Genomic DNA, 17165 nt, shown 5'->3' on the forward strand with positions numbered 1-17165 from the left:
CATATTAAAAACCTAATACACCAGGTACAGTTATGCTCAATGTAGAGAAAGTGAGAAGGAGGGAAACACAGCACATGTTAAGCCATGAGTCCAATGAATAGGTAGCTTGCTAAATCCCCAGCAAGAATGTGGTAGGGAAAGATACAAATGCATCTGGTAGATGCAGGACAGTTTAAAACTGTATTCGTTTATCACATCAAATGTTTAGAATCACATTCTACACCAAAGAGTACAAAGGGAAAACTACAAACACTGGCATCACAATATGCAATCCCAAATAGGTGTGCAAGACCACAGAGGTGCTTTTAAATTATGTCAGAAGTTAGTATCACCACCACCCTCTGCTGTCTTGATACTCAACTGGAAGACAAATACTGTAATTACACCTTTGGCCACTACTGTGGCCTTAACTTTGTCTAAGAATTACAGAATCTCCAATTTTGAAGCATACAATCCAAACTTTAAATTAGTTAATCTACCATTCTTAGTCATCTAAAAATATCTACAATACCTGAATAATGAGCATGTGTTATCCACACTAATACTGAAGACTCCATCTTCTCGAACACTTTTTTTGTGCACAGTACCTCCAAATACTTTATTCATCATCTGTTCAAAGAGAAAATAAATTGATGTTAATATAAATCAAAAGAAAATTACCCATTTTCTTAGGCCAATTTAATTTCTATTCCTTATTTTCAGGATATGTTACATTTGTGCCCACAAAAAAAGGAAGTTTGAAAAATGTGGATAACTTGGTATTGTTATATATAATTGCACAATTATTAAGAGACGTAGTTATAAAACAAAACGAGATTAGAAATTTGATCTGAGGTTAATTTCTGTTAAACACTGGCAGCAGATTTTCCATTTAGTGTACTTTAATTCAGATATCAAAAATAGAGATTTAATACTTTCACCTCAGTGCAATTTAAAAGCACTGTAAGAGGTAATATGAACTTTAAAAAAAGCTAGAGTAGTCAACAAAAAAAGCTATGGTATTAAAATTAGACAGGTATAAATTCCTCCAAGCTATTCAATCTCTGGTCCCAAAGGAAGTCTGAAAGTGTAAATAGTAAAAATGAATAACGAATGAATCTCAAAACCAAAGTCGAAAATAGTACACGAAGTAGGATTTTAATTATATAAAGGTGGGTGGGCAAAACTAAGTCAGGTCAGTTCTACTATACTAGTGTAGCAATTCATAAAGAGTTGCAATATGCAAATGATCTCATATAACTAAATATCCTAAATACTCTCAAGAGACAGAAAATACTAATAGAATAGGAGTTAAAAACAGAATAAAATTCAGTTAACTCTGAAGGCAAATTCACAACTGTACCTGCATGCCATAGCAAATTCCAAGAACAGGCTTGCCAATAGTGAATATTGCTGGGTCAAACCAGGGAGCATCTTCTGCATACACAGAATTAGGTCCTCCAGAGATGATAATAGCACTGTGGATTTAAGGAAGAAGAAGTCAGTGAAGAATCTCTCACTGCTGATTTTTAAACAAAGTCTATAGATTCCAAGATTTATGTTTTCAGTATATTGTAGGATATCCAGATTCTGTAACAGCTAATTAAAATCATTTCACACAGCTTAATTATATTTATGCTACTTTGTTGCAATGTGTGGAAGTCTATCAATTCAACCTTCACTTGTTAATAAGCACAAACTTCCAAATATATAAATACCAATGTTTCTATCTATGAAGGTTAGCATGAATTTGTTTTTATTGTTTCCTCACCAATGGAGAAGTAAATGAAAATGCTAAAGGGAGATGGAAAACACATCAGTCCTTCTGGGAGGCAAGGAGTAAAAAGGCAAGGCAGGGCACAAAAAGACAACTGAAGGTATTCTAAAGGCCCTTAATGACTCAGAATAAATACTCTACAACGGATGGCAGAGTGTGAAGAATTACCTAGCTTTACCTGTTTAAAACCTGTCCAACATTCCCAACAGTTTTACCTGAGACCCAGGAAAGGGAGCCGACATCACTTTTGCCCCATATGCCCTGTTCCCAGAACACAAGTTGGTATTATAACATGGCTACAATTTACAGTGCATTCTGTGGGTTAACCAGCTGTTAGTATAAAGGAAGCTGCAAAATGAGGCCTATGTTCCTCACCTGGCCACCGATACATCAAATTTGGCCTCAGCATTCATTCAAAAAAAACTTAGGACATCTTAATACTATTATGAATTTACAGAAAAATTCAGATGTCAGGATTTTCTTTAAGAAAAAAGGGAAAAAATCTGGCCACACTGGGCCTTCACTGTCACATGGCTACAAATAACTGGAATCACAGAGACGTGCTTGCACCATCACACTACGCTCTCTCCAGTTTGCTGCATGCCCACCTACATAATACAGGCGCACTTGAGCCCTATACTCAATTTAAGATACCCTTGGCCTCATTTTAGGTTTCAGTTTGCAGGAATCCTGATTTATCCATAGTTCTAAAGGCAAATGTATTCCAAGTCTAACCAAAATCTACTTACAAACAAATTTGGGTTAATTCACTTTATCATTAGCAGCTCTCCGCCATGTAAAAACATAAACTAAAGTGCTAAGCTTATAATACATCCAGAAGAATAACGTTAACAAAGGTCAAATTCATAAAAATTACTTGTCAAGCTAGGGCATTTTAAAAAATATAATAATGGGGTGTCCAGTTAGCTCAGTTAGTTAGAGTGTGGCGCTAATGACACCAAGGTTGCTGGTTCAATCCCTGCATGGGCCACTATGAGTTGCACCCTCCTTTAAAAAAAAAAAAAAAAAAAAAAAATGTGTGTGTGTGTGTGTGTGTGTGTGTGTATATTTAACCTACCTCCCTAAAATTGCACATATATACGTGTGTGTACACACACACACACACACACACACACACACACACACTGTGTTTCCCTGAAAATAAGACCTAGCCAGACAATTAGCTCTAATGAATCTTTTGGAGTAAAAATTAATGTAAGACCCGGTCTTATTTTACTGTAAGACAAGGTATAATATGATATAATAAATATAATACCTGCTCTTATATTAATTTTTGCTCCAAAAGACGCATTACAGCCGATTGTCCGGCTAGGTCTTACTTTCACGGAAACATGGCATTTTCAGGGAAACACAGTATATGTGTGTATATAAATAAAATAATCATTTAAGTGATCTCAAAAGCTTCACTCTTTGAACTTTGTATTGGAAACGTGAATTATGGTATATGTTTGCTAGCCTACCTTATACAAAAAGAAACTGAAGACAACGTAAACAGGTGATAAAAGTAACATCTTTAAGATAATTCTAAAGGGATGTGGGGTTACTCCTAAGGGGAGAGACGCCATCTAGCTCCCTAAAATTTCAAATGCTAAAGTTCTATAAAACATACTAATCACAACCTCTAGAATTTCAGTGTTTCATATAATTTTATAAAGGATAATAACCACCATGGGACTGCCCAGCATCCCTCATTAATCTGATAAACAACTCAAGGCTCTAAGAGTCTTAATACTTGAAAAGGCAATGGTTTTAGTCAGGGATAAAACTCAAGCAGTACTTAAACCAATTATGAAAATTCTTATCTCAGTAAGTCTTGAGAAGAGCTAATCACTCATTTTCAGTCTTCTATTTCTAGCCTGCTATTATTTTGAAACTAACTTGCAAGTCAAAGCCTAATAAACCATAAGGCATTCCAGATACATATTTTATGTTATCAGGCAGATCAAGGTTCTAAAACCAGGGAGAGGTTAAGATGTCTCTCATGTCATAAAACTAACATTTATTCGAGAAAAAGAGTGCTCAAAAGGTATCTCTGCAGGAAGGACTAACTAATAAAAGCCACAATGCTACAGTTCCCATTGTCCTACACAGGCACAAACAGGGTCTAGGACCTATTTATTTAGCAACAGGTGATGAGAAAAACAAGTAGACTTTTATTGCCAAGTATCTGTCGACCCGATGCTAAAACAATTATCTCGATTAGTTTGCTGGGAATTTTTTCTTGGTTTGTTTTGGGTAAGGGGAATGAAGAACCTTGGATCTGAACCATTCAGATTTCTCACAAAGTTTTTTGATTGCCCTAAAACTGGTTCTCACTGGCAAATGAAGACAGGTGAATTAGATAAACTCAAGAGTCCCGTCTTACTCTAAAATTCAACAGTTTAAAAAAGATAGCTGTTTTAATCTTTATCCTAAGACTAGGACAGAGTTAAATTAAATCTCCATTTTGACTTCCAATTCACTTTCAGAAACAAGAATCACAGGATCTTGTATACATGTCTATGAAGTCTTTAAAAGTTAACTTTTTCCATTAGAAAAATAGTTATTAATGTTTTTAAGAAAAACAATATGTTTTGGAAGAAACATAGCATTAACATTTAAGAGCCAAATGAGGATATAAACTGCAGTTGCTTACTTCGGAATAAGAAAGAACAGTAATTCCATGAGAAAAGGCATAGCATTAACCAGAAATAGTTGTCAAAGGAAGAAACTATATGTAAGTTGGCTGTCCTTTTGACTATTCTAAGAGTAAAGCTGTGGAAGTAGCCCCATATTAGACTTAAGAATTTTATTTTAGAAATTCCTTCTTGGGATAGGAAGCAAAAGAGACTCACTGTACACAGAATTCTCATGTAGGTACTCTAGTCGCTGTATATATTCATTTGATCAAATGTTCTTGGATTAAATGAATGAATAACCATAATACTCACAGTCATATCTGAGTCTGACCCAGAAATTCCATGAAACATAAAATGTTCAAATGATAAGTTCCTACAACTGTGCAATTAAAATTAAGGTAATCTTTTTAACTGGAAAACTTAAATTTTTCCTTTAATCAGAACCATGGGAAATTTCTTATAAAACCATTCTGTTGTCTTATATTCATAAAAAAAAAAAAGCAGTGCCCAAAGCAAATTTAATAATGACATATCCCACAATCTAAGCTCAATCTCCTCAGAAAAAAAATGAAGTGAAAAGTCTACCGGAATCCATGCTCTTTGATAGCAAATGCTGGTGTTTCCAAGGGGAAGATTTCAGACTGCACGAACAGTTCCCTCACTCTTCGGTCTATGACTTTCCCGTACTGAGCACCGGCATCCAGAATGACAACAGCTCCTTCATAGTGGTGGCAGCCATCTTTAAGGTCTCCTCCAGCATTCTCCAGCTGCAAATATTAATACAAATATCTTAATTATGAAAATTAGACCTACTTTAAAAAAACAGCAGTCACACTGTCAGCTCCAAAAACACAAAGAAACAACCCCCAATAAATTAAAAATAAATTTAAAAAAAAAAAAAAAAAAACACAAAGAAACAAAAACTGTTAAATTAGGGCTTTCTGAGTTGCCAAACTCAAAACACTTGTTTTAAAGTAGAGATTTTTTTATCCATATCCATATACTGGCATACATAAACAAACACTTTAATAAAAGCTACCATTCATTGACTACATGATACAGTCACTTTATGTATAATGTAGCTCATGTTCTTTAATAATATGGTAAGCATGCAACCCAGCTGTGCCAAAATATAGTCCTGCTTTATGCGTTATACTGTCATTATTATTAATAGTGCCTCCTTCAAACCTCAAAAGCATCCCATTTGGACAATAAATTACATGGTTACCCATCAAACACTTACAGCATTGAAAGGAGGGAAGATACTGATAAGAAACTGTAAAGTTTGCTGCCATGGTAGGAGCTTGCTAAAATTCACTTTATTAGGATTCCGCATGTTAACTGAGGAAAATGATATACATGCATCTCACCCATAACACCAAAAATGTTTAAAGGTTTTGTAATCCTTTTTCTGTCAAGTATACACCAGTGACAGTTTTCTGAAAAGCAATTTGGCAAAACGTAAAATTTTTAACTATGTGTGCTGAAATATTTACCTGGTACTGGCTTCAAAATAATGCAAGAGTAGGTCAATGAATAAAACATTGAATAAAACAACATTGCTTTTGTACTAAAATCATTCAAGTTGTGTGAGAGGTACACTCTCTTCATTTTAGTCTAGTCTCTATGCTGTTTTGGATACTTAAGAAAAACCTTTCAAAATGTGTATGTACCCTGAAAATCCTTGAAGGAAGCATATACAGTATGGTCCCATTTTAAAATATTTTGTGTAAAACTGCAGAGTGTTTCGGTGCATGTATAAAAACTAAAGTATGGACATATACACAACAAAATATTAACAGAGGTTGTATTTGAGTGCTGGAACTACAGGTGATCTTATGTTTTTGTTTCTTTATACTCTTCAGTATGTTGTAAATGTTTACAATAAACATATTTTTGGAGTTTTCCCCCCTCCAGTTGTAAAATTTGCATGTAAAAAAGCTTAATTCAGTCCCTCAGACACTTGTGTAACCCTTTCCATCCCTCCTCCCTTTGCATTTATGTGAAAAAATAAACGTAGACCTCACAAACACTTCCGCTGCAGTAATAAAAATAGCAACAGTCACAACCACTATAGAGGAGATTTGCAAGAGAGACCAACCACAGGCCAGAATTACTCAGATCACAAATACGAAGATTTTAATCATATGAATATTGAACAATGTAGAAAAATCAAATCACAGAAAGAAGCAGTTTATAGAATATATTAGTGCAAGAAATACTAAAGCTTTCTCCTTTTAGACCTTTGCCCTCCGTCTCAAGGTACACACACACTCCCCCTTCAAGGAATATATCTAAAATCCCTTAATCTTCATCTACTTTTTTCCTAAAGAATACTTAAAGTATTTTTGAAAGACCACTATGTTATTGTGTAAATTTCTCAGATTCAGTCCCATTTTTACCTTCACAACTTTTACCAAATCCAAGTACAACCTGTTTTTTAATATTATAGGCAGAGTTCTCACTTTGCACGACGCTGATATGCACAAATTTCAGTTACCATGGTTTATACCAAAGCTTAGTTACGACCAGACCCCAACATGGCTCAAATTTCAGTCACCACATATTAACTGTGAGTACATGAAGTACAAACTTCGATGCCAATTCTTCAGTCCACAAATCATCACATAAATAACAGATGAGCATCATGATTAGTGACCCATCATGTCACTTCTTTCAAAGTATGCTGTCTGACTGGTTATTGCACAACAGACAAGAGTGCAGTGCTGCCTCCTGGTGATAAATCCACAGGATATTTTGCACATATGGATAATCCTAACAAGCAACTTACCAACAAAGAGGAAAGTGCAGCAAAGAAATGAAAAGTGATACGCTGGAAATGAAATTCGATTCCAGTGTAAGTGAAGTTACAGAAGAAAGAGCCGTCTGTGGCAAGGTTAATACTGCTGTGGGGGGCGGGCGGGTGGCTCAGGTGGTTACAGCGCGAGCTCTGGGCAGCGGGGCTGCTGGTTCAATTCCCACATGGGCCGCGAGCTGTGCCCTCCAACTAGAATGAAGTCAATGAGTTGCCGCTGAGCTCCCGGATGGCTCGGTTGGAGCGTGTCCTCTCAACCACAAGGTTGCCAGGTCGACTCCCGCAAGGGATGGTGGGCTGCGCCCCCTGCAACTAGCAACGGCAACTGGACCTGGAGCTGAGCTGCGCCCTCCACATCTAAGACTGAACGGACAACAACTTGAAGCTGAACGGCACCTTCCTCAACTAAGATTGAAAGGACAACAACTTGACTTGGAAAAAAGTCCTGGAAGTACACACTGTTCCCCTTCCCCCCCCCCAAAAAAAAAAAAAAAAAAAAACCACTGCTGTGGTTTGAACGCCTCTAGATGTGCAACCAGAGGAACTTAGCAAAGGAGAACTTATCAACATCAGTGAGGAAAGTCACAGTGAGAAGGCTGTCCAGAGGAAGTAACTCCAGGAAAATACTTCAAATTAAAGAAACTATTGGACATATTTCATGACATTCAAAGTGCAAAGGATAAAATGTTGAAAGTCATCAAGGCATAGAAAAGATAAGAAGGGAAGCACTGTTTAAACTACTCTTGGTAAGTTTTTTACAAAGAAATAAAACAAGTTTCAATGCTTCTAATGTTTTAAGTTATAGAATACTAAATAGTGGTTTTACTATTTTTATTTCCCTATGTTTTATAATTAACTGTAAGAGTTAATGTTTTAACAAAAAATTTTAAAGGTCATGAAACCATCATAATTTTCCCATTGATTAAAATTATTTTGTATAATTTCAGCTTACATGATCATTTTTATGGTTGTTTTACTATTGTGAAAGTAAAACTGGTCTGTATTTCTTTAAATTCTTACTTAAATAAATGTATTTTAAAAGAAAATTTTATACTGTTCTCTTAGCAATTTTTAAAAATGTTCAATCACATTATACCACGTTACTGAGAAAACAATGAATCCTTGCCTCACTTCTTTCTACCTCAGCAATCAGCTTGCCTACTCGGCACAAAGCTTCAACAACTCAGAGTAAAGCAAAAAGGCCACCAATAATAAAAGCAAAAGTTCCTTTCCCTCAAAACTTTGAATCTACCTACTCCTACCTCGCATAGAGTTGTAAAGTTTAATAATTAGACTTTAAAACCTTCGGCAGATTAGAAAAAGTACCCTAGTGAGAAAAGACGCTATTAGTCACATCAATAGTAGAGACAAATGAAAATCAACATCACAGGACAGAAAAATCTATTCTACTAATAAAATCTATTAAAAAGTAAAGACAAAAGCCTAAAGGTTTAAGGCTAACATCCATCTCAACTGACCTGAGGTCATCATAATAAAGTAAATGATGTTCATAGATATTTTTTAAGCTATAAAGACAACTATATTAAGGGAAAGGCTAAACCATATTCAGCACCCTATTTAAGAATAAGGCGAAGGAATCTGGCAGATTCTGGGAAGACAGAGACAGCATCATTTTTGGATCTTCCTGAATCCCCACACATATCACTGAAGAACCAGACAGCAAAACCAAAAACCAAAGACATTTACCAAATAACTAAATGACAAGTTATCCCAAAAAATTCAAAATACTAGCTGGTGAGAACAAACTACCATAGTCACAAACCCCGGTATTATCGCATCTGTGTAGGAAGCAATCTGGACTCATTAGGAACTTGAGAACAGGAGAATTCCAAAACTGCCAACGGGTACTAGCTATAAAGTGCAGGGCCAACCGGAGAACAGCCGCTGCACGGGGAGGATGGCTGCCGACTTCAATGGTACACAGATGGCAAAGGACTTGAGCTAAGACCTAAGGGTAGAAGGGGTTTAATCCCCATTAACCTTCAAAGCTAACAGGCCAGGGCTCCCTTCCAGGACAGGGCTCCCAAGGAGGAACAAGTTCTGGAAGCAGAATCAAAATTAAGTAGGACAAGGGAGAAGGAAAACGGAAGAGCCAGACTACAGAGGGGGAGGGGAAGCATCAGAACCAGGAATCCTCAGAAAACAAGCTGCCCTAATGCTGACAGAAGTGGGAGTGCTAGAAAGTTATACATTATATGAACAAAGATTCCTTCTTAAAATTCAGGAAAATTAAATTCACATAAAAGAGAAACAAAACGTACAGAAGTTAAATCCCATACAAAGTAACTAAAAGTAAAAATGAGGGAACAAGGAATAGAGTAACATCTCTACAAGAGAGCAAGACAGAAAGGCATATTCAGCAGATCAAAACTGGAATGTACTATTTCTAAATGAGCTACAAGGTATTAAGAAAATTATACAAGGCATGAAAGAATACGAATCAAAGTTAGACTCTGAACCCAGAATATCCAATCCCAGGACTACTCTTAACAAAATTATTGGGCTTTAAAGGAAAAAAAAAAACCTTTGAATATTTTGGATAAAAAGTACATATGACTTATAATTCACTCAACTATATATTTTTGGAAACCCACCTTCGAAGTTATTTTATTTTTTAATATTTTGGTACTAAAAAGGTGTATGCTTTACTACTTTAGAAAGTTTCCTTATGTAAGTGAAATGATACTCTGATGATACCTGAGAAAAGTACTATTATACGATATAAAAGATTTTGGAAATTGAACTTCATCATTAAACAATTTTGGAAATTGAATTTCATCATATTAAACTTATTCAAGTAGTTCCCCTTTAAAAAGACCTTTCACATTAGAAGCCTTCAATTGTCAAAATATATTGAAATTTTTAGGGTTAAAAGAGATTTTTAAAACACCCCCACACACACATTTTAGTGATAAGAGATACTCAACTACCCAAAATAACCCTTTCATTACCAAAAGACTACCAGTGGATGTTTGACCATATTTACTTATCTAATCTCACCACACCTATAACTCTGCAAAAACAGTACCTTTTCTTCACAAAATTATTCAACACCTCAGGTACATTAGAAATGTCAACTTCACAGATTTTTTGTAAGAGACCATCTGACGTACAACGTTGAATGAAATGTGAGCCTATAACTACAGTTAAATCAAAGAGTTAATATTCTCTAATTCTTGTCCTTACATATGCTTGGTCTACCCTTCTCTTTTTTCCATTTTGAAAAATTTTAAATCTACAGAAAAGCTGAAAGTATTATACAATGAACACCGTCTTCCACCCAAATTCAACAATGAGTAATATTTTTGCCACATTTGCTTATTTTTATCTATATATACTTCTCCCCTCCCCAACTACTGGAAAGTAAATTATAGGTATTTCATTCCCCTCAAATCTTTTCAGCATGCACCTCCTACAAACAGGAACATTCTCCTACATAACTACAATTCATTACTACACTCAAGAAACTTAACACTGATAGTATCTACCAGCAAATTCCCAAAAATGTTACATATAAGGTCCTTGATGGCTTTTTAAAAAATTCCAGAATCATCGTCTCCTTTACTCTACAACTATTTACCTCTTCACCTTTTTATGGTCTTGCATGACATTGACATTTTTTAAAAGTTCAGACCACCTTTTTGTAGAATGTCCCAGGACCAGGATTTGTTTGTTGCCTCATGATTAGATTCCAGATAAACATTTTTTGGCAACAATTTTACACTGGTGATGTTATCATATCTCCTCCGGATGTGATACAATGACAAGGACAAAATGTTAATATCTTCCACTACTGGTAATACTGACTTTGATCACTCGGTTAACATGTCTGTGTGCTTAAAAGAAAAAAATCTCATTGAAGTCCTCTCCCTGCTTAAAACCCTACAGTGACTTCCCCATATGATAAAGTTCAGTAAAGTCCAAGCCCATAATGTACAAGCCCTTACGAGACCTAAACTGTCCTTTAAATCCTCCAGGGACCCACAGAGTGGTACGCTGTCCTCTCTGGCTGAAAAATCCCAGCATGGATGAATCAATCTCAAACACACCAACTGAAAGAAGATAGTCATCTCTGACACCACACTGCATTCTAAATGTTCCATCAGCTCAGTAACACAACGGTCATTACCATGGTCATAGTTACGTACAATTTGACATAAAATCCCTTAAGGGAAAGAGATTCCCAGGCTCTCAGGAAATTTCCCTTAGAGCAGAAAGATGATCCAAGGGTTCAGGGAAAGAAATAAAGGTGAACCTGGCTGAAAGTCATCTAAAATAGACACGCTGGAGCTTTATGTGACTCACCATCTGTCGTTCCTCTACGTAGTCTATGAGCAGTTGAATCCTAGTGGTATCATCAGACAAATGCAACCGCTTCACATTTCAGTCAGCAAACATTTAAAAACCATTTGAAGAAGGACTGTGTTCTGGTTATTAACTGAAAAACTTCTATTGACATCTTCTGGTAAGACCACGGAAGTGCTAGCATCAAAACTTGCAGAATGAGCTGTCAATGGCCTGGAAAAAAATCCCAGAAGTAACTGAGCACTCTCAAGAAATGCTGAATTACCAAACTTCTTGACGGCAAAGATGTATGGAAAAGCAAGACCCAGACAGCTCACGTCAAAAGGTAATTTACAAGAGTAAGACTGGACATGAAGAAGGTTGAGAAATATCAAAACTAATTTATTTCATATAGATACATAGATATCCTTTATCTGTGAATAAGTGGTATATGATTCTAAAAACTGTGTCTAAATAATTCTCTTACAATACATATATATGTACTTCAGGTGCAATTATTGAATACAGGTGACAGTTATGCAGTCGTTCATTTTATGTAACAAATGTAAAAAATGCCTTTAGTAAATGGTGTTATACCTGAGAAAAATCTGTAAGTCATGATATAACACCCTCCCTGTCCACCCCCATCCCCGCAATAATACACAATACTGGATATACACTTAGTTGTATAAGCAATGCTTACCAATCATCAACTGTTTCATGTTGCCTAAATTATGATCACTGACTTTTGTTCTATTTGTCTTATTTCAATACACTCGTAGATACTAAACATTGTAAACAAAAATTTTGATCACTCAATTCATCTGAGTTCATTTTTCTCTACCTCCTTCAATCTAAACATGCACACTAGGGGTTTCTATTGGAATTCCTTCAATAAATTACTATGTTTTTTTTCAGTTGTTCAATAGGTTTGGGAAATACAAGTCCCTGGCGACATACAGTGTTTTCTTAGCCTTTACTGCTCTTGGTTTGTTAATGACTTCATACATTGAGAAAACTTCCCTGAGATTTCAAGCTACCCTGTTTCCCCGAAAATAAGACCTAGCTGGACCATCAGCTCTAATGCATTTTTTGGAACAAAAATTTATATAAGACCCGGTTTATATTACACTATATTATATTATAATGTTATACATATTATATAATATTATATTGCATCACATTAAAGACCCGGTCTTATATTATAGTAAAATAAGACTGGTCTTATATTAATTTTTGCTCCAAAGGACGCATTAGAGCTGATGGTCCGGCTAAGTTTTATTTTCGGGGAAACATGGTAGTAGGTGGGAATTCATCACTCCTACTTTGTTTGCACATATTATATAGGACCAATCCACCACCATCTCCCCATTGTTTCTAATTTCTTTTTCCTCCTTTACTGAACCAATCTATACTTATTAGAACTTTACATTCTTTTGAATTACCAACTGTGTCTCTTGATTCTTCCAAGTCATTCCAAATCCTCTTCTACCCTTATCTATAAGGTGCCCGATAGCTCCTTTCAAGTTTAAGTGGGCACCACTCCTAAGCATAATGAACAGTCTGAATGTACTATCTAAAATCAATTAATTGAAAAGCAGTTTAGCTTGGACTCAGATACTACTTCTAGCACGCATTCAAGATAGCCAGACTCCCATATACTAATTCTAAATCATGGAAATGTTTGAGAAATTCCATCTTCTCGTATTAACTAAATACAGTTGTAATGGATCTAATTTATACATGTGAATACTGGGTAAAGTAAAACCACAAACTTTGTATTATCTTTCTCTTCTAACTTGAGGGAAAATAAAAATTTAGTCCAGTGCCTCAATTTCTAATACCAATTATTCACTTTTGAAGGGAACAATTATTTTCCCCTTGGATTTAACAGGTTCAGCCAGAAATTTATGGCAATGTTATTTGGTTGACAAACTATACTTATGTAGCCAGTTCTAAATTGCGCTAACAGAAAATTTGACATTGCTGGCTGAAGTCAAAGCATACTACTCTTTATCTCATGACTTTTAAATCCTTAAAAGTTTTCTTACTGTTGTTTTTCCATTCAATGGTGAGCATTAGCCAACTGAGTAACAAAGTCGTCTCTAAACAAATCTAAACCACTATCAATCTGCACAAATCAACCTACATAAGTTGCCAGCGTACGTACACACACGTACGTACACGTACACACACACACACACACACACACACACACTAACACTGGCTGTCATACTATTAAAACATTGGAAAGAAAAGTTCTGAACTATGTTCAATCTGATTTTCGCTATTAAGTTACCTCACAGGTTTTTTTATGTTGACTTTTAGTTTTCCCAACTGACTGCATTCCTGTTGTGACTGAGATCTATCATTTTAACAAAAAATATTTCTTTTGAAGATGACATCAAGTGTGCACATGTGTATAGTTTAACATGAAAAAGGACCAAAGGTTCTTTGCAAAGAAGCAAACAAAGAAATAAAAACATATTGATCCCCCAACTTCATGACCTCTCTCTAACTCCTGTCTCCATACTATCAGTATACAATAGATGACCTCAAGGTGACATTTTTCAGGCACAGATGAAAGATAATCAAAGAGCTATCTCTTCCTAAATATACCAGAGTTTGTCAACAAACTCAATTTTGCCTCATAATCACTACTCCTAAAATACTTTAAAGTAATTTTAGCTTAGAAAAGACCTATATTTTTTTCTTTCTTTTTCAAATATGGAACACTTCACAAATTTGCATGTCATCCTTGCACAGGGGCCACGCTAATCTTCCCTGTAGCATTCCAATGTTAGTACGTGTGCTGCCAAAGCGAGCACTACACAGTTTTTTTTCTTGTAAAGTTTAAGCAGTAGAATGTAACAATTTCACATGTATTTAGTACATGGTCCATTTTTCAAGATGCTATTATTATATTTCACAAAATCAGTCGCCTTTCAACAAGTGGACCTTTTTACAGTAACAGCAACTACACTTTGTTGCAAATAATAATGAACTAATAAAACTTGAAAAAACTATTAACAAAATTAGTAAAACTAATGGAAAGGCATGCATTTTGCCTTCCAGTACGAACTCTAACACAAGTACACATAGTTAATGAAAGTTCTTTACAAGAGAATTCCAGGAAGAATATAATTAGAATATCAACATTTTGCAATCCCTAATAAAATAATGGATCTAAGCTACCATGGTCCACAAAAGGACCAGTGCTGATCTGCAAACAGTTTGTTACTAGTTCGTATTAAGAAAAAGTACATAAATTTTATATATACATTGTAAACTTGTATAACAAGTTGGCAGAGTAATTTTATTTCTGTTGAATCTACAATAAAAATTTGGAGATTTTTTTGTTTGTTTATATTTTTTAATATCACTTGTCTAACAATTTAGTGTATTTTACAAAAATAGCAGTCTTCAGTGGATTTAATTTTTTTTAATTTTTTTAAAGTTTTTTACTGCAGATCTATCTGTAAGAAGCACTGAACTAAGGCACCAGCTATTAAAATCATTAGGTGAAAGACTGATGAGAAACTTGATAATGGATGGACAAACTGGCAACACCTCAATCCACTGATTAATCATAATGCACGAAAATAGAGACCGAGATTATGTTACCTCTTATTTTGAGGCACCAAGTAAACATATAAGGGAAAACTAAACCACATGTTTATAACTGTTGAGCTGGATGATAGGGACTTTATACTCTTTGCTCTACTTGTGCATATGTTTTTAATTTTCCATATGTAACAGATTACATGATTGGCCCCAATTCTTCATTATTCCCTATACCCATGCCTTTTGTCATGTGACTTTGCAGTTTGTTCTGATATAGGCAGAATATATTTCTTCACTCCCAACATTTGGCTCTACCATAAGACTTGCTTTGGCCAATGTAATTAGGGCAGAAGTGACAGTGTGCCAAGCCTAAGCCATCCTAATGTTCCACTTGCCTCCTGTGCTTCTGCCATTATCATGAAAACACTATGAGCCTACTACGGTGTTTCCCTGAAAATAAGACCGGGTCTAATGTTAATTTTTGCTCCAAAAGACTCATTAGGGCTTATGTTCAGGGGATGAAATCCTGAAAAATCATGCTAGGGCTTATTTTCCAGTTAGGTCTTATTTTCAGGGCAACATGGGAGTCCCAGGAGAAGGATGAGAGTACTGGAGCTCAGCAACGCTGAACTAACCCCCAAACTCACGAGCAAGAAACTAGTATCACATGTCGTTCTGAAAATATTTCTAATACCACCTGAGGTGAAGGTTTTTTAAAACTCAAACACCAAAGCATCCATGGCAGGTTCTGAATGAATATCATGTTATGATTCTGCATGGCTATGATCATGCTTAGCTCTCTGTGATCTTATTTTTAAGATACTTACATTGATTCTTTAGCTTTACAGATTAAAATATACATGCATACTTACCCTTTTTTAAGGGGTAACTAATGAAGGAAAGACATCAGGGAAGAAAAGCTAGAAGCACTATTAATTACCTCTAAAGAGCTAGGCCTGGTAAGCCCAAAATGTGCCACCCTACCCGGGATAAGATACCTCAAAAACTGACAGAACTTTTCTTATAAAATACCTAAAAATAGCTTTAGATGAAAATACTGCTCCAATACCAAGGTTGTATTTTTTAAAAACCCAACCTTGTTAAATCCAGAACACTTCTAATTCTATTTATATTCATCAGCTTTAATGTCAAATTACTTTTGGATTTAAAATTTAGATTGCTGCTATCAAATAAAGTGTTGCAGTTCTACTGTACATGTTTTTATGTCTTTAAAGCCAATCTAAAATAGTCTGTTTACCCACAAACCACATACATAAACCTTAAAATAAAGTAGAACTTTTTAAAAGATCCATATTATTACATTATAATGCAATTTTTTTAAGTTTGTTGTTCTATACCAAGGTTTATCTCTTGCAGGCATCAAGTACAGCCTAAATATTCCAAACTGTAGGAAATAGAAAATACCAAAACCTATTAGGGGCTATCCTCTGACCCAGCAATTCCATTCCTACGTATTTATCCAAGAGAAATGAAACCTATGTCCACAAAAACTAGAAACAATCCAAAGGGCCATCAACAGGTGAATGAATAAAGAAGTTCTAGTATATCCATATGGTGGAATACTATGCAAAAATAAAAATGAACAAACTCCTGATACAGGCAACAACATGCATAAATCTCAAAAACATGCTGAGAGAAAGAAGACAGAATCGTTGTATAATTCCATTCACATAATTCAAAAACAGACGAAACTAATATACGGTCATAGAAAGCAGAACCGTGGTTGTTGTCGAAAGGATCGGTGGTCAAGGAACACAAGGGAACTTCGAGAGGGACGGAAATGTCCTATATCTTGATTGGTTATGTGGGTAAATACATTTGTCAAAACTCAAATTATACACTTAAAGATTTGTGCACTTCACTACCTGTACATTTTACCTCAATAAAAACAAAACACCTATTAGTGACCCATTTCAAAGTACCATTTCTCTCCACAAACTGAAGGACAATGCTACAATTAGCACCTGTTACCCTCCGCCTTCAGGGACATTGGATGGTCAAGCTCTGCCATGGTGTCAATAACAAAGCCAACACTTACTCAAATCTAAGAGCCACCCTGTCACAA

General features: G+C 35.4%; 1 protein-coding gene and 1 non-coding gene across 3 annotated transcripts in view; both read right to left on the bottom strand.

Annotated features, from left to right (window-relative positions):
• The window catches only part of GMPS (guanine monophosphate synthase), a 54232-nt gene that overhangs the window by 30811 nt on the left and 6256 nt on the right, over positions 1-17165 (bottom strand). The window contains exons 2-5 of one of the 2 annotated variants that reach the window (XM_033132333.1): positions 11537-11749; positions 4981-5162; positions 1343-1457; positions 512-609 (exon numbers count right to left, since the gene is read on the bottom strand). In XM_033132333.1, coding sequence (XP_032988224.1) covers positions 512-609; positions 1343-1457; positions 4981-5162; positions 11537-11539 — 398 coding nt within the window. In that variant the 5' untranslated portion in view covers positions 11540-11749. The remainder of the gene's footprint in view (positions 1-511; positions 610-1342; positions 1458-4980; positions 5163-11536; positions 11750-17165) is intronic. The other variant, XM_033132324.1, reaches the window with a different exon arrangement.
• Positions 14237-14343, bottom strand: LOC117014836 (U6 spliceosomal RNA). The gene has a single exon (XR_004421622.1). It is a non-coding gene; the product is annotated as a U6 spliceosomal RNA (small nuclear RNA).

Source organism: Rhinolophus ferrumequinum, chromosome 2, assembly GCF_004115265.2.
Source record: "Rhinolophus ferrumequinum isolate MPI-CBG mRhiFer1 chromosome 2, mRhiFer1_v1.p, whole genome shotgun sequence".
NCBI classification, from domain to species: Eukaryota; Metazoa; Chordata; class Mammalia; order Chiroptera; family Rhinolophidae; genus Rhinolophus; species Rhinolophus ferrumequinum.